Raw genomic sequence first — 17,352 nt, 5'->3', positions numbered from 1 at the left:
CGGATCTGGGGCCATGGATCCTGGACACTGGGGAGGGTGGGGCTGTAGGATGGGGACCTGCTCCACGGCCCAGCCTCCCAGAGGGACCGGCAGCCAGAGCTTCCAGAGAAACAATCTCACCAACAGCCCAGGGTGACCCACTCAGGACAGTGGGTGATAAACCGGCCTCGACCAGCTTCGGACAGACGTGCAGAGCCTGCTGCACCCACCGGGCGGGGCAGCCAAGGCAAGCGGCAGTGGGGGGAGGGCAGGGAGGATGACAGGCCCGGAGACAAGGCGGCAGGGACACGAGGGTGCCAGGTGCTCCCCCAAGGCCACTCGGCCAGGAGCTCGAGGGGACAGAGCCAGGGAGATGGGGACAGAAGGTGCAAAAGGACAGCACAGGTATGCAGCCTGCAAAAGCTATGGGAGGGTCTGGCAGCTCCTCAGACGGCTAAATAGTTACTGTGTTGCCCAGCAATTCCACAGCCAGGTGGAAGAGAAAGGAGAACACACATTCACACCGATACCTGTAGAAACTGCACAGCAGAATGACTAGCAATAACAGACGGGCACAGACAACCCAAGCGTCCACCCATGTGTCCGTGAATGGACACACATACCGTGTCCCTCCACACACGGGAACATCACAGCCACGAAGAGGGGTGAAGCCCCGACACTCGCTACCACTCGCTCAGGGTCCTGAGACACTTGCTCAGGGTCCGTGGACGGGCCCTGAGAACACAACGCTCAGTGAGAGCAGCCAGACACAGAAGGACGCACAGGGTGTGATTCCGTTGATGGGAAACGTCCAGGACGGGTAAATCCACAGACACAGAGAGTGGCTGCGTGTTGTCAGGGGCTGGGGAGGGGGTGGGGGTAACTGCTGATGGGGACGGGCTTCTTTTTGGGGTGACGGAATGTTCTGGAATTGGATAGAGGTGATGAACCTCTATCCTTGTAAATACACTGAAAACCACTGAATCGTGCGCTTAAGAAGCTGCCTTTCTGGCTGTGAAGGCACCTAGATAAAGCCCCTGCTGTGGAGACTACAGACGGTCGAGCTCCCAGATCAGAGAGGCGTGCACACCTCACCTGGAGTCTCATGTGAACCAATCGCAGAGGCCAAACGTTAATAACCCACAGGGATCCCCGAGGGGAAAGACCTGTCACGGAAACACTGTGGAAACCCGTGACACCTGCAGGTGGGTAAGAGCACTGCACCCACCATGTGTGGTCGAGGCGAGGACATCAGACGCGGGCAGGGAGTTGGCTGAGTGGTGGGCGGCGTGCTCTGCCCCGGGTCCGTGACCTCTAAGGAGCCCCACGTGAGAAGGTCACGAGAGGGCAGGAAGGACACGTCTGAGCATCTGAGGTGCTGGGGTCACTGCTGGTTTCCTGGTGCAAAGCAGCATCGCGGCCTTTTACGCATAAGACGTCTCAGAGGTTTTAAAAGTCCATCTCCTGCACGGACTCACAGGGAAGCGTCTGGGGTGAGTGGAGAGGGACAGACCTGCGGGCCCGGGACTGGCTGGGAGCCAGTGCCCCCGGAAGGCATCCCCAAGGCTCCACACGCTGACCCCAGAGTGGTCCACTCGCTCCCTGGAGGTGATGTGTGGGACTGCGGCCACCTGGGCAGGAGGGTGAGACCCCGGGAACAGGGAGACCCCCGCCAGCCAGGAGGAGCCCACCGGAGTGGGCAGACCCCAGGCGGGGGGACGCAGACGGGCAGAGCTGCAGCTCCTCGGCCCCAGCCCCAGCACTGAGCCCCGAGGCGGCCCCCGGGCCAGGCGCCATCTACTCCCCCACGTCTGCGGAGCCCGGGGGTCCCCATACGGGATCAGAGCCAGGACAGCTGCCCACACGGGCAGGAAGGGCCTCGAGGGCCTTGGGTACCAGGAATGGAGCCTAACCCTGACCCTAACCCCTGCCCCCATCCGCGCCCGTCCCCGTCTGCACACTAGGAAGTCAGGAGACCCCTTCAAGGGGAGCAAATGAGCCAGCCCTCAGGAGGTGCCCAGGCCCCACTGCACAACCAGGAGCACTGTCACCGTCATTGTCACCGTTGTTATTACTACCCCCCTCCCCCTCCCCATGACTTCCCAGACAAGGGCAACATCTCAGGGCAGCCCCTGCATGAGGCGAGGTCACCAGCTGGGGAGGCCCCCACAGGAGGTGGGAAGGTCGGCTCCGATGTTCCCTTTCTGTAGGCTGGGCCCCAAGGAAGGTGTGCGCCCTGCCTGTCCGCGCAGAAACCACAGCGATGGGGGACCAGGCAGAAGGCGGCTGGGTGCCGGCATGAGGCTGCATCTGGAACCAGACCTCGGGAGCTCCCTGTCCCAACACCGCCTGTGCAGACGTGGAGGCCACCCGGGCACCTACTCCCCCGCTGGATCTGGGGTCTCGGCCGTGCCTGGGGGTCGCCTAGTGAATCCCTGCGCCGGGGGTGGTCTTGGGGACCCCAGACCCGCATCTGGGGAGGCATCGGCCAAGAGGAGGCCCAGCATTCAGGGTCTGCTCACCACGCGGGGAGGGAGCGATGTCAGGAACCCGGAGAGATGCACCCTGGAAATGACCCTGGGTGACAGGCTCCGTGCTGGGGAGGGGTGAAGGCCCGGCAGCAAATGGACACCGAGAGGCCGTGCAACCTCAGCGGGGCCTCAAGAGCAAAAGGAGCGCGCACAGCTCACCACTGCCAAGGGCACGTGGCAGCCGTCCCCGCGGACACGGCAGAGGGACGGGGACAGACACCTTGAAGGCAATGGCAACAGGCACCCTCCACCCAGGAGCCAGAAGATCCACCAGAGGGCGTGACCCAGAAGACTCCCCGCCGCTCACACGGGCAAGGTCCCAACACGCCGAGAAATTCTACCAAGAGACGTGGGGACATGCCCGGCAGCACATGAGGCAGGAAGAGCAACCGTCCAGTGCCACCTCTGGGCACTGCCTGCCACAGACGGACCCGCTGCCCCAACAGCGCCACGTCCTGCTCCAGGGCCCCGAGGATGTGGCACCTTAGGTGGCAAAAGGGACCTTCCAGGTGGGATTAAGTTAAAGCCCCTGAGACAGAGATGACCCTGGATTCCCCGGGGGGCCTAGCATCATCCCAGGGTCCCTATAAGAGGGAAGCGGGAGGGTCAGAGGCAGAGAGAGACGGGAGATACTGCGCTGCTGGATACGACAGAGGTACGAGGACAGAGGACGAGGCCGCGAGCCAGGGATGCGGCGCCTCTAGAAGCTGGAAAAGGCGGGAACCGCTGCTGCCCTGGAGCCTCCAGAAGGACCGCCCTGCCCACTCACAGGTTAAGTGAGTTCTGACCTCCAGAACGAAACGTAAGTTTCTTTCATTTCAAGTCACTAAATCTGGAGTAATTTGTCACAGTAGCCACAGAAACCTCATATGATACCCCAAAAGCAAACAAATGGAAAACGGCTCACCACCTAGATGGTAGGCCTAGGCACAGGTGGCCGCTCAGGGCAGGCCCTCGAGCTGCTCTCCCACCCCCCAGACACCCATGGACCACGCTTCCCAGGTCCTCCTGGGGCCGGGTGACCACGCACGAGGCGGCAGAAGGCGGGCGGATCCACCGCACCCAGCCCCCTGAGCCGGCACCTCCCTGGTGGGTTGACAAGAGCAAGGAGCAAACGTCAGCCCTCTCCCGGCTGTCGGAGTTTTGGGGTCCTCGTCACAGAGCTCGGCCTGCACTAACGGTACGAGCAACTCGTGGCCCCAGAGCGAACCCTGCTCATCGCGGGCTCTCGGGGGCCCTGCTTACCACGCGCCCCATCCCGAGAAGCCGACAGCCTGGATGACGGTCAGGACGAACTGCGCTCCAAAGATGAAGAAAAACGCCATGAAATTGAAGGAGCTGTCAGATCTGGAGGAAAGGAAAACAGCCATTACTGAGACCGAGGGGGAAGAGGCAGAGGCTGCGGGAGCGGGACGGCCCCTCCCTGCAGTTCCCATCCGGAGGGGCCCCAGCGCTGCCCTTCCCAGAGGACGCCACCCAGACACGCTCCTCCCGGGAAGGGAATTTAAGAGCCTCCTGCGTCCTAAGGACATGCCCGCACCCGCGTGGCCCAAGGGAGGTTCATCGTGGATTTAAGGTGCTCTGCATGCTGGACCCATGCCTGCTGCCCCGGACAAGGGAGGCTGCACGGGGCTCACCCAGGCCACTTCCGGCTCATGAAAGGAGGGCAGGCGCCGGGGGACCCACAGCAGAGGAAGGGCGGGGGAGGCAGGGATGCTCGCGTAGCTCAGGGCTGCTCCCAGGCAGTCCCCGAAGCCCTCGGGGGTCCCCGTTCCTGCGCACGGTCGCACCAGCCAGCCTGGGGCCTCAAGCAACAGGCCTCTTTTGCTTCAGCACATGTGAGCGGGTATCTGGTTCTTGCCCCCAAGAGGGCACCAGGGGCCCTGTATGACTCCCACTGAGTCTTGGATTCAGGGACCTTCCAGGGGCACACATGGCACACACCTGAGTAGCAGGGGCCTGGCTGGGGGCGAACATTCACAGAGCAAGATTCACAGCACCCAAAAGGTGGCAACAACTCAAACGCCCATCAACGGATGATGGATAAACAACTGTGGGGGGACTTCCCTAGTGGCGCAGTGGTGAAGAATCCGCCTGCCAATGCAGGGGACACGGGTTTGAGCCCTGGTCCGGGAAGATCCCACATGTCGTGGAGCAACTAAGACCACGCGCCACAACTACTGAGCCTGCGCTCTAGAGCCTGTGAGCCACAACTGCTGAGCCCACGTGCCACAACTACTGAAGCCCGCGCACCTAGAGCCCGTGCTCCGCAACAAGAGAAGCCACCGCAATGAGAAGCCGGCGCACTGCAACGAAGAGTAGCCCCTGCTCTCTGCAACTAAGGAAAGCCTGCACACAGCAATGAAGACCCAACACAGCCAAAAAAAAACCCACGATATTATTTTTAAGAAAAACAAACAAAAAAAACTGTTGTCCCTCCACACACGGGAACATCGCTCAGCCATGGAAAGGGGTGAAGCCCTGACACTCGCTACCACGTGGATGGACCCTGAGAACACGACGCTCAGTGAGAGAAGCCAGACACAGAAGGACGCACAGGGTGTGATTCCACTGGTGGGAAACGTCCAGGACAGGCAGATCCACAGACACAGAGAGCAGGTTTATGGTTGTCAGGGGCTGGGGAGGGGGATGGGGGGATGCTAATGGGCACGAGGTGTCTCTTTGGGGTGACGGAATGTTCTGGAATTAGTGGTGATGGTTGTCCAACCTTGTGAAGATACTAGAAACACTGAACTGTTAAGCAGGTGAGCTGGATAATATGTAAAATATTATCTCAATAAAGTTATTAAAAGTGAACAAAACAGGCAGCAGCTGGTTTTGGCCCGTGGGCCGTTGTCTGCAGACCCGATATAAAGTGCCATCTAAACTGGACAAGAGGAAGGGGTGGAGCTCACGCCTGGGCCCAGCGGCAGATGCAGACCAGGATGCAGCCCACGCGGGGCTGGGCACGGAGGGGAGCGCACGCGGTGAGGTACCCTGTTGCCCTCAGTTTGGGGCTGTCAGCACCAGACACTCCCCGAGGGCCCCTGGAAGGTGCGGGCCGCCCGCCCCACTCACCGGAAGGCCTTGTATGCGGGCCGGAACCAGCACACGTAGCCGCAGGGGGAGAAGAGCAACAGCCAGACCAGGGCCAGGCCGAAGTTGGCTCCAGAGCCGCCGGCGATCCACCAGGCCAGGCAGGCGACGAGGTTGACGCCCAGGGTGGCGCAGTAGACTGGGGGGAGAGGGCAAGGGGGGAGAGAGGGGCTGAGCCGGGACACCCTCCACCCCTGGACGGTGGCTCCCATGAGTGCAGGGACCCCGAGGCCAGAGGAGGGTACAGGGGGACCAGCCCCCCCACCTGCTCCATCCACACCGGACGGGAGCTCATCAGAAAGGAGCTTTATTACCAAACCCTCAGGCTCTCATCGCCCGGGCGCAGGGCTGCCTCCTAGCCTGCCCCTGTCCCGGGCCTGGGTCTCTGGGTGGTGCAGGTGGCCCCCCATTTCTGCCCTGTCCACTCACACAGCCACAGGCGGTAGATCCTCTTCACCAAGACCTGGTGCTCGATAGGGATCTCATCAGAGAAGTTCTGGTAGAAGCAGGGCTTCAGGGGGATGAACTTGGGCAGCGGGGGGAAGTTGTTCTCCTTTCCTGCAGGGACAGAGGGGCCAGAACAAAACCCACACTGCAATCAGCTCGTAGCGGCCCCAAAGATGCGCCCATCTGGTCCCAGGACCTGAGGACATGTCACTCTACAGGGCAGAGGGCACTTTGCAGGTGGGACTAAGTTAAGGCCCCTGGGATGGGGAGGACCCTGGATTCCCCGAGGGGCCCAGCGTCATCACAAGGTCCTTATAAGAGGGAGGCGGGAGGGTCAGAGGCAGAGAGAGACGGCAGAGGCTGCGCTGCTGGCTGTGAGGATGGCGGAGGGGCCGCGAGCCAGGGATGCGGCGTCTCTAGAAGCTGAAAAAGGCGGGAACCGATGCTGCCCTGGAGCCTCCAGTGTTTGGTTGGTTGGTTGGTTTTATCTATAAAGGAGGCTCCTGCCTCAAGGGCGGTCAAGCAGACCACACAGAATGTGATGTCTAGTAGCCAGCAAGGATTAAATGCGCAGAAAAAAATGGGCTTTTTTATTCAGACAAAAGCATGGAGGAGTGAAAAAAGCAGAAGCAAGCTGTGATAGAGTGATGACCCCAAGGACGTCCCCGTTCTGGTCTTGGGGCCTGTGGACATGTCACCTCACGGGGCAGAGGGGACTTTGCGGGTGGGATTAAGTTAAGGCCCCTGAGACGGGGGTGACCCTGGATTCCCAGGGGCCCAGCGTCATCCCAGGGTCCTTACAAGAGGGAGGCGGGAGGGTCAGAGGCAGAGAGAGACGGGAGATGCTGCGCTGCTGGCTGTGAGGATGCGGGGGGGTGCCGCGAGCCAGGGATGCGGCGCCTCTAGAAGCTGGAAAAGGCGGGAACTGATGCTCCCCTGGAGCCTCGGGAAGGACCAGCCCTGCCCACGCCTGCATTTAGCCCCGTGAGACCCCAGTCAGACTCCTGACCTCAGGACTGTCAGAGAACAAATTTTATTTGAATCACTGAGTTTGTGGTGATTTCTCAGAAGTCACAGGAACACACACAGACTCGATGGCAGGGCCCACGTGCCATTCACACCTTTGACTCCAGGGAAGATTCCGGCACTCAGGACATATGAACTTCCCGGGGCGGCGGTAACAAACGACCACAGAGGGCGGGCCTTACCACAGCAGAGATTTCCCCATCTCCACTCTGGACACCAGATGACTGAGACCCAGGTGAGACAGGGCCACGCTCCCTCCACGCTCCAGGGAAGGGTCCTTCCTGCCCTTTCCAGCTTCTGGGGGCTCCACACATCCTGGGCTTGTGGACCCGTCCCTCCAGCGTCCGCCCCCATCTTCCCTGGCTTCTGTGTGTCTGTGCCCATATTTCCTCCTTCTTAGGACGTCTGCCATGAGACATCAGGGCCACCCTATTCCATTGGGACCTCAAATTAAGTCACATCTGCAATAGGGTCCTGTTCCTAAGGTCCAGACTTCATGGTTTTCAACACGAAACTTTTCCGACCTCGCGTGTCCCCCGGCGCAGGGGCCGTGCTCATCTCCATTTTATGGAGATGGCTCCATTTTAGCACACACACTGCTGTGGCAGGCACTGCACGGGCCTCAAGGGGGACGTGATCCTGCCCGCAGCACAGTGTCCAGTGCCTGAGCGCTTCCCAGAGGGGTGGAGTAGCTGGAACCCTCGCTGCGCGATGCGGCCAGGACTCACCTGACATTTCCGCTGTGAAGACAGGGCAGGGGCAGAAGGCTGCAGCCACCTGGAGGGGAGACAGTCACAGTCAGGGGGTCCCCATGGCTGCTGGGCGACCCCAACACCAGCTGCAGACCCAGAGGGCCACCGTGGGCCCCGTCCTAACCACCAAACCATCCACAGGGGTATCTGGGCTCTCGGCCCAAAGGCTGGCCCAGCCCTGAACGTGCAATCCCAGTCACCACCTCACCTCAGAGCCCCCCGGGCAGCCTGGCACTTATGCGAGGGGAGGCATCAGGCCAGAGGATCCCGGCAACCCACTCCCACTGCCCTCCTGCCTCATCCCCCCCACCCCCCAAACTTCCCCTTTATCCACGGATGGCTCTGGGCACCTCCTATGGCCACAAAGAATCTCTGAATCACCGATAAATGGGTCCATGCTCATTGCTGTGTGACCTCAGGCAAACCACACAACCTCTCTGGTCTGTGATTTTTGCCCTTGTGAGACTTGCAAGGCCAAGGACCCCACTGCAATCCAAGTAAAACGCCAGGGGACAGGCCCGGCACCCAGCGGCCCTGCCCAGAAGGAGCCCAGGAGCCTGCGTCACAGAGCCGCCCCTCACAGGAGACACCACCGAGGCGTGTAACTGAGCTGAATTCACCTGTTCCACGATGGCCCTGCGGGCAGATGGTGCCATCTTCAGGAAACGGGCCAGGCAATGTGGCCATGCCTGGCGCCCACCTGGCCCTCACGGTACAGCTGGGCCTGCACTGCCCCCTGTGCCTGGCACCAGAGTGGGTGGGGGAGCCCTGCCTGGAGGTGGCCAGGTGGGAAGGATCCAGTGACCGAGAGTTCCCTGGGTCCACCCCCCGGCCCCCTGCTCAGTGAGGGCCCCACCGGGACCCTCAGCCCAGCCTGGCCCTGCCCTCCTGCCTGCAGGCCCCACTGTCTGTCCACTGCTCCAGCTCTGGCCGAGCCCCCCTGCCCTGTCCCCATGGACTGGGAGCATCCCCAAGCTGGGGGATGGAGTCAGGGCTCAGGGCAGGGATGTCTCAGGGCCCTGTGGCACCGTGTGGTCAGTCAACGTGTGTCTGCTGGATGGACAAACAGGCTGCTCCGAGCCCCACGCACACGGGTCCTAGTGCTAACCCGCCTTGGAAGAGCCCAACGGCCCCTCTGGGGACCCCGTGGGCACCTGCGAAGGATGGGAAATTGATGTGGTCAGCTGAGTCCAGGCTGGCAGGCTTCTCCCCAGAGTCCAGCCACAGCCTTCCAGACTCCGGGGGCCCCGCCCTGCCCACGCGTGGCTCAGAAGCTCACCACCCGCCCCCCACCCCACCCAGTACAAGCCCAGGTGTCGGCGAAAGCAGCCACCCTGACCCAGGGACCCTCGCTCCTCTGTCAACAGACAATGACCTGGTTTCTTTGTTTCTCTTGGCCGCACCGCGTGATACGTGGGATCTTATCGAACCTGCGCCCCCTGCACTGGAAGCGCAGAGCCCTAACTACTGGACCGCCAGGGAAGTCCCAGACACCGACCTGGTTTTCAGTTGTTTATTTTCACACGTCAGAGCTGTTTCCTGACACCTGAGAAAAGGAGACACAATCCCGGTGGCCCCAGAGGCCCAGGTCTGAAGCTGCCCGGCTACTTGGCCTGGCTGGAGCCCCGCTATGCCCAAGCCCGGGGAAGAGCTCACCCAGACAGGCATGCACCCCACGCGCCGGCAGCAACAGCGCGAGTGTCCCCAAGCCGAGATGGGCCAGCAGCCCCTGGCAACATGAGGGAGGCCGAGAAAGGTCCGGGCCGGGCCTATGTGTCAGGGTCCAGCCGGCGGCACTGGGCCTCCAGCACACCACAGAAGGCCTGGAAGCGGTGGTTGAGGTCCGGCTGGGCGTGGAGGCGGAAGCGGGTGCCCAGTGCGCCGTCGGGCGAGGGCGCCCCGTAGAAGACGCGCCGCACGCGGGAGTGGACCAGGGCCATGGCGCACATGGCACAGGGCTCGCGGGTGACGTACAGGTCGTAGCCGGTGCACACGTAGGGCAGGCCATCGGTGTCCTCGTCCAGCTTGCGCACGGAGCCCGCGCGGACGCCCGGGGGGGCGGCGGCTGGGGCGAAGGAGCAGGCGGGGTGGGGTGCGAGGTCATAGGCGCCGCGGCCCTGGCCCCGGGCCACCAGGTCGATGCACACCATGGTGGCGTGCAGCAGTGGTCCCGCCGCGCTGCTGCAGTCGTGGCCGGTGGCCAGCACGCGGCCCGAGGCTGGCTCCACCACCACCGCCCCCACGGCCCGCAGGCCCCGCGAGGCCGCCTGCCGCGCGGCCCACACGGCCCGCTCCATGTGGCCCTGCATCGCCACCCGCTCCTGCGCCGAGAAGAGCTGCCCGGCCAGGGCTCGGGTCACCTGCCGGTCCTCGTGGAAGGTGGTGGGCCAGTGGGCACGCGCCTCCTCGAACTGGCCCCTGGTCAGGGGTGGCCGCGCGGGCACGGGCACCAGGAAAGGCTGCCCCAGGCCACGGGGGTCCACGGCCAGTGGTGGGAGGAGCTCGGCCAGTGATCGCATGCCCGCGGCCGGCCCCGCCAGGCACAGCAGCATCTCCAGCGCGTGTGGGCAGCCGGGGCGGGGGCTGGGTCGCACCCTCTTGAGGTGAGGCTGTGCGGGCAGCGGGTGGACGGCTGACACCTCCTTGAGGAGGCGTGAGGTCTGGCGCTTGTCCAGGACCGGCGCGGCATAGGCCAGCACCAGCTCCACAGCGCCAGACTGCTGCTCAGACAGGATCGGGAGGGCCTGCCACGCCGGCTCTCGCTCGGGGCTCCCGGCCTTCACGTCTCTGTGTGGCTCCACGCCGCCCGCGGTGGGGTCCATCCTCGGCGGGGCTCCGACTGCGGGGACAGACACCGGAGCAGGGCATCATCCTCAGCTGCGGGAGGCCTGCTGGGCAGGACGAGGGGTCGGTCCCAGGAGTGTGCCGAATCTGGAGGCTCGTCCAACCGAGCGAGACGCATCAGCGGTCGTGCTCTCACTCACGGCCTACTAACGCTTGCTTTGCACAGAGTTTAAACCGCCCTCATTACAGTGTCTTTTTTCTCCCTTTTGCTTTGAGATGTCTCATGTTGGGAGAATGCACACCGGACCTCAGAGACTTAATACAAAAGAAAGAACATCAACCGTCTCAGTCTTTTCTGTATTCCACAGATACTGAGGACCGCCTGCACTGCACCGTTTTATATAAGGGCCTTGAGCATCCTCGGATTTTGTTATCCTTGGGGGTCCTGGAACCAGTTCCCCATAGATAGTGGGGAACGACCGTGTTGACTACGTGCTGAAGTGGGAATACTCTGCCTGTCTCAGGTTAAAGAAACGTATTACTAACGTTAAGTTCACCTGTTTCTTCGTACTTTTCAAAAACACGGCTTCTAAATGCTTCATCTCACATACATGCCCCGCATTATATTCCTACTGGTCAGGGCTGCCTTGGATGACGTTAGAGATGCACTACAGATGACCTTCGCGCGACCCCAGAGGATCTCGGTGCCATGCCCGAAGCGCCCTGCACCCTGGCGGCGTCTCGGAGTGGGCCAGCCCCTTCCGCCTCTCCCCCAGGACAAGGTTTTTGCTCCTATGATGCGCCCCGGCTCACAGGCCCCCCCCCCCCCAGAGGACACGGTAGGTCCTCGCCCACCACTGCCTGTCCGAAGCTCACGATAAGAGCTCGGCAAATGCACCGGACCAGGGGTGCAGGTGGCAGCTCTGAAAAGCGGCCAGCGTAGACGGGCCCCTTGGGCGCCCATGACGCCCGTGCCAGGCGGGGCCCTCAGGAGGGTCCGGGGCACTGGCTCTGAATCTGCTCCCGGCACACACCGTGCCCAGGATGCCAGGGCCCGCACAGCCTGCCCCAGGCCACAAAAGCTCCCATTGTCTCCCGGGCAAGACAGAATTGTCTCCCGGGAAGGACAGATACAGTCCCGTTTGTGTCTCCAAGAATGCAAGCTCTGTCTGATCAAAATAAAACAAGCGACAAATACAGGGGGCTGCCATTGGGACACTGCTGGCCGGGATGCCGGCTCCCAGGGAGGATACCTAAAATCCACAGCCCACCATCTGCTCCTAGGTGTGTGTCCAGGAGAACTGAGACGCACATCCACACAGGCACCTGCACACGCATGTTTGCAGCAGCAGAATTCACAGCAGCAAAAGGTGGACACAACCCAAATGTCCACAGAAAGATGGACAGATAAACACAATGAGGTCCCCCCACACACGGGAGCAACACTCAGCCATGAAAAGGGGTGAAGCCCCGACACTCGCTACAACGTGGACGGACCCTGAGAACGCGACGCTCAGTGAGAGAAGCCAGATGCAGAAGGACACACAGGGTGTGATTCCATTGACGGGAAACGTCCGGGACGGGCAAATCCACAGACACAGAGAGTGGCTTCATGGTTGTCAGGGGCTGGTGGAGGGGATGGGGAATGACTGCTGATGGGGACAGAGTTCCTGTTGGGGGGATGGAATGTTCTGGAATTAGACAGACATGATGATCACACAACATAGTAAATACACTAAAAAACACTCAAACATACACTTTAAGTGGGTGAACCACACAGTGTGTGAATCATATCTCAGTAAAGCTGCTGCTCCTTGGGGATGGTGGGGGACATCTGGTGGTCACCAGGGCAGCCGGCCCCAAACGAGGTCCAGCACCTCGTGACCGCTGCTGGTGCTGGAACCACCGCACGTCCTCACACTGCCGTGAACAGGCTCCCCGACTCCTTCCCATGACCCGGGACAGAGACTGTGGGGCTGTTCCCTTTCTTAGAGGCCAAGGAACTTGCCTGGGGCCACGTGGCTGGGAGGACAGAGCCAGGACCTGACGCTGAGGCCAGGTGGCCAGCAGCTCCCCGACTCTGCCTTCTGAGCCCCGGACGATGGGGGTCCTGAGCCCCTTCTACAGATGAGAAACAGGGTCCGCAGAGGGTGACCCGCCCAGCGACTTGCTTCATCGTCCCCGGGGACCTAAGCACACGCGCTCGGAGGCTGACCTGTTGCTCTTTTCATCCTCGAAGCCCCGCAGCCACCCCCACCCTCCCCGCTGTGCTCTTTGCTGCTCCCGCCAAGCTCAGGCCCTTCCCTGGGTGCATCCACCTCCCTCTGCCTACAGCGAGGGCACCTCCTAAAGGTGCCTGTGCTCCAGTGGCGGGGGCAGCCCCTTTCACAACTGTTTACATTTACGGTTGTAGCCTCTGCGGAGGGCACCGGCTGACAGGCTCAGGTAGGGCTCAACTGCGTGGGGCAGGCCCTGGAGGGTCTGCGGAACAAGGGAGCCAGGACACCTAACAGCCAGTCCCCTCACTGGGTGCCATGGAACTCCTGGGCTGTGGGTCTGGAGAAGGCAACGGGGCTTATTCAGCAAGCTGAGTCAGGCTCTGAAGGTGACACCCAACCAGAGGAAGGGGCCTTATCTCACCCCAGGGTGTGTCCCGGCCCTGCCCGAAGCCCTCACCCAGGCCACATTTTCCTGGCTGAGACCTGGTGTTACCAGTCCTAACCCCACCCCCAGCTTCCCCCTCTGTGAAATGGGATCCACTGCCGCCATGCATGGCTGCCTGGGGCAGAAAGTGAGAAAATCCACAGGAGGCTCAGGGGCCCAGTGTCCTGTGACGGGAGGACTCCAGGAGGGCTCCTCGGAGGCGGAGGCGGTGACCCAGAGCTGGGCCTGGAGGGAGGGTGGGGAGCCCTGAGCAGAAAGAACAGCCAGGGCTGGAGTCTCGGACGCTCACACAGTCCGGGTGGGCGCTGGTTTGAAAGACGGTTTCCAGTACTCGGCCCCATAGAAGGGAGCCCCGAAATCTGCATTTCTGAGAAGCTCCCCAACAGAGTGGGGTCTGCAAATAACATGCAGGACACCTCGCTAAATTCGAATTCCAGATGAGCAGATAAATTTTCAGCATAATTGTTGTGTCCCATGCAATCACTGGGATATACGTATTCTAAAATATATATGTGTGTGTGTTTTTTATATAAAATTCCAATTTAAGGGGGCAACCTGCGTGTTTATTTGCAGAACCTGGCCACCCTATAAGTGGGCCTTCGTGCATGAAAATTCGAGAACCTCGTGCATGTGGGGTGTGGGAGAGACCTGAGGTCACAATTTTAAAAGGTCTGGAAAACTCACCCTTTCCTTAAGTATCAGAAAGGATTATCAATGTTTAGGACGTACAGAAAGATAGGGGCCTTCCCCCCAAAGCGGGCGGGAAGCTGGTAAGTAGACAGTCCAGTGGACAGCCGGGAGGTAGAGGGCTGGCCGCGATGACCCCAGGGCAAGGCACGCAGGAAACAGCTGGGGCACGGGGTCTCCACCACGGACGGCAGGGGCGCGCGCACGCGCAGAAGGGCGATGGCGCGGAGAGCGGGGTCCCGCGGTCCGGCAGCCCCGCGCGCGCCCGCACGCGCACACGCACACGCGCCGCTCCGCGCGCCCGTCCGAGGCGCGCACGAACCCGGCCCAGTTTCCTTCCTAGCTCCCCGCGCGGCCGGCATACACCGCAGCCGCGACCCCCGCCCCAGCTCCCGCTCGCCCTCCGCGGGAGCCTGGGACGCAAGAGCCCGAGACCCCGGGGCCGTGGGCTTACCTGACGAGACGGGCGGAGCGCTGCGCTTTTCACCAAGTCTTAGCAACCGGCCCGCCTGCCCCGCCTCCGCCACCGCCTGGCGCCGCGGGGCACGACGGGAGCGTAGTTCCGGGGGCGGAGTCAGCGCGAGGAGGAGGCGGAGCCTGGACTACAATCCCCACAAGGTCGCGCGCGCGCGCGCCGCCTCGCTCCGCCCCTTTCTTGAGCGCTGTTCCCGTGACCGGCAGGAGAGAGGGGGGCGAGCTCTGAGTTGAGGGTTCGAGACCCATCAGGGCGACGGGAAAAGTCCGACCCTGGGGGCCCTTTGGGAAATCAGCAGAGTGAAGAGACTGAGGCGGAGGGGCACACGCCACCCGCTGCAGTCACTCCCCGAGTCCAGTTTGCGGCTGCCACGTGGCACCGGAGAGCCTGTTCCCAGAGACCAGGATGCGGTCTGGTTCCAGTTCTGCTCTGGGGCCCCAGCCGACTCCGGCCTCACTTTCCCATCTTTACAGTAGGCGAAAGGGACCTCTTGACTCTCCCAGGCAAAACATGCTAATTTTTTAAACATGCTAATGAGCAAATCCGGTTATTCATTCTGGTTAAAGAGGTTAAACCAAGAGGGTCTCAGCCAGGGGCAATTTGTCCCCCCACTCCCAGGGGACACTGGGCGATGTCTGGGGACATCTGTGGTTGTTACGCCTGGGGTTCCTCCTGGCATCAAAACCTGGGATGCTGCCAAACACCCCACAATGCATAGGACGCCCCCAAAACAGCGTCCCAAATTGTCCACAGTGCAGCGGGGGATTGGAAGACCGTGGTTTAACCCCACTGCTAAGCAAGGAGAAAGATTTAGGTCTAGAAGGACCCTGAAGGGGGAAATTTTTCAATCTTTACATTTTCTCCCTGCTCCCCTCCTGCAAGAACCAAAGAATCCCCTGCCAAGATCCGTTCAACGTCTACCCTTGGAAGACGGTGGCTGGAGGGGAGAACGCACCTCCTGGAGTCCCCACCGCAGCCCAGCTCCTCAACCTTGCAGGACCCTGAGAGTCCAACCCCCTGTGTTTCTCCTCTTAATTTGCAAAGCATCTCCTGGTGTCCCAATCTATGTGAAACAGCACTCCGGGAAACCATCCTGCTGGAAGCTAATCACTCTTTTCTGAATACTCAGATTAATGTGTGCTTTAGTTTAACTTTTTTTTTTTTTGAGACATCTTTCCATCCCTGCATGACCCACTCAAGCTAGCCAAGCTAGCCAAGAGTCCCTGTTTTGCTGATTTTTTTTTTTTTAATTTTTGGCCCTGCCTCACAGCTTGTGGGATCTTAGTTCCCCAACCAGGGATTGAACCTGGGCCCTTGGCAGTAGAGAAAGCACGGAGTCCTAACCACTTAACCGCCAGGGAATTCCCTGCTGATTTTTTTTAATGCTCTTCAATTGGTATGTTATTAAAAGCAATGCCTAGATTATTTGTATCTAAAAAATGAATCTCTTCAGTGTATCTTTCTGCTTATTTTTAATTTCTCAAAATGCAAAAACACATACAGGTATGGATGTAAAATGGTGCAGCTGCTGTGCAAAACATTGTGGTGGTTCTTCAAAAAGTTAAACAAAAAATTACCCAAAAATCCAGCAATTCCACTTCTGGGTATATACAGAAGAGAGTGGAAAGCAGGGACTTGAATGGATTCTTGTACACCCACGTTCATAGCAGCATTATCCACAATAGACAAAGGGTGGAAACAACTCAGATATCTGTCATCAGATGAATGGATGAACACAGTGTGGTCCATCCATACAGTGGAATATTACTCAGCCAGGAAAAGGAGATTCTGACACCTGCTATGACATGGATGAAACTTGAGGACGTGACGCTCAGTGAGAGAAGCCAGACACAGAAGGACAAATACTGTCTGATTCTGCTCACAGGGCGTCCCTGGAGGAGTTACATCCATAGGGACAGGAAGGAGATGGTGGGGTCAGGGGCTGGGGGAGGGGATGGGGAGTGCCTGCTAATGGGCATGGAGTTTCCTTTGGGGTGATAAATATGTTCCACAGTTAGATAAGACTGATGGTTATACAATATCATGGATGTACTCTCTATCCCACCAAACTGTACTGTCGAAACAGTTAATTTTGTGTTGTGTGAAATTCTCCTGAAAACGAGAAAGACATAAAAGAGAGAAGAGAAATGATCCCTGTCTTCCTGCCTCTTGTTTGCATGCTGCCTTCATTTCCTTACCGGACAGGGACAGACAGGATTTCTGCAATCCTCTGGCTGCAACCTGACAGCTGCTGGCTGGCCTCCAACCCACCTGTCTACCAGTGGGGTCCCCTTGTCCAGGGACCCTGCTGTCAGGCTGTCCATGCAGACAAATGTCCGCCTACAACATACATCCTCTGTGTCAACACAAAGAACTCCACTTTGGGGAGAAAAAACAACAAAGGCCCAATGAATCTTTCTTTTTTCTTTATTTCCTTTTTTTTTTTTCTTTTGGTTGCACTGCACAGCAGCAGAATTTTGGGATCAAACCCGGGCCCGGCAGTGAAAGTGCTGAGTCCTAACCACTGGACCACCAGGGAACTCCACGCCCCCCCCATGCCTGCCACTGAATCTTTCTAATGGAAGTCATGCACCAAGTCTGTGCATCCACAGGGCAGCGCTAAGGCAGGGAGGGAGAGGCAGTGTGGCGGGGTGGGCAGAACAGGGCGCACACACATAACAGCTTGGTCCAGGGGTGTCTCTTCCACTCGGGTACTGCCTGGTCATTGGCATGGATACAGCAGAGGGGGTGAGAGAGGGCGTGAGACTGGAGTCAGGGCATTGACTCCCAGGTGCACACCCCAGAGAATTAAAAACAGGGACTCAAATACTTGTACATGAGTGCTTCTAGCAGCTCTACTCGCAATAGCCCAGACCTGGAAGCAACCCAAGTGTCCATCGACGATCCACAC

General features: G+C 60.1%; 2 protein-coding genes across 3 annotated transcripts; both read right to left on the bottom strand.

The window, feature by feature from the left end:
• Positions 1-37: 37 nt before the first annotated feature.
• SCAMP4 (secretory carrier membrane protein 4) lies at positions 38-14,507 on the bottom strand. Of its 2 annotated transcripts, XM_028500717.1 has the most exons (6): positions 14,421-14,507; positions 7,808-7,856; positions 6,036-6,164; positions 5,589-5,745; positions 3,756-3,857; positions 38-1,467 (listed from the first exon to the last, which is right to left on the bottom strand). In XM_028500717.1, coding segments are annotated over exons 2-6 (396 nt in total). In that variant the 5' UTR covers positions 7,815-7,856; positions 14,421-14,507; the 3' UTR covers positions 38-1,466. The 2 variants fall into 2 exon arrangements, with proteins under 2 accessions (XP_028356518.1, XP_028356515.1); XM_028500714.2 differs by having other exon boundaries at positions 38-3,857.
• ADAT3 (adenosine deaminase tRNA specific 3) lies at positions 9,592-10,922 on the bottom strand. Its single transcript, XM_007105964.4, has one exon. It carries the CDS (start codon positions 10,651-10,653, stop codon positions 9,601-9,603), a length of 1,053 nt encoding a protein of 350 aa, XP_007106026.1. The 5' UTR covers positions 10,654-10,922; the 3' UTR covers positions 9,592-9,600.
• Positions 14,508-17,352: the final 2,845 nt, after the last annotated feature.

Source organism: Physeter macrocephalus, chromosome 2 (assembly GCF_002837175.3).
Source record: "Physeter macrocephalus isolate SW-GA chromosome 2, ASM283717v5, whole genome shotgun sequence".
Classification (NCBI taxonomy): domain Eukaryota; kingdom Metazoa; phylum Chordata; class Mammalia; order Artiodactyla; family Physeteridae; genus Physeter; species Physeter macrocephalus.
Note: the sequence above shows the minus strand (reverse complement) of the source record. Positions and strands in the feature narration are given on the sequence as shown.

Excerpts from the sequence above, each read along its gene's own strand:
- SCAMP4 (XM_028500714.2), bottom strand. Across the intron at positions 5,746-6,035 it reads GATCTACCGCCTGTGGCTGT|TCTACTGCGCCACCCTGGGC; the intron begins GTGAGTGGACAG and ends CTCTCCCCCCAG. Across the intron at positions 3,858-5,588 it reads CCCGCATACAAGGCCTTCCG|ATCTGACAGCTCCTTCAATT; the intron begins GTGAGTGGGGCG and ends CCTTTCCTCCAG.
- ADAT3 (XM_007105964.4), bottom strand. The coding sequence starts at position 10,653 with ATGGACCCCACCGCGGGCGGCGTGGAGCCACACAGAGACGTGAAGGCC.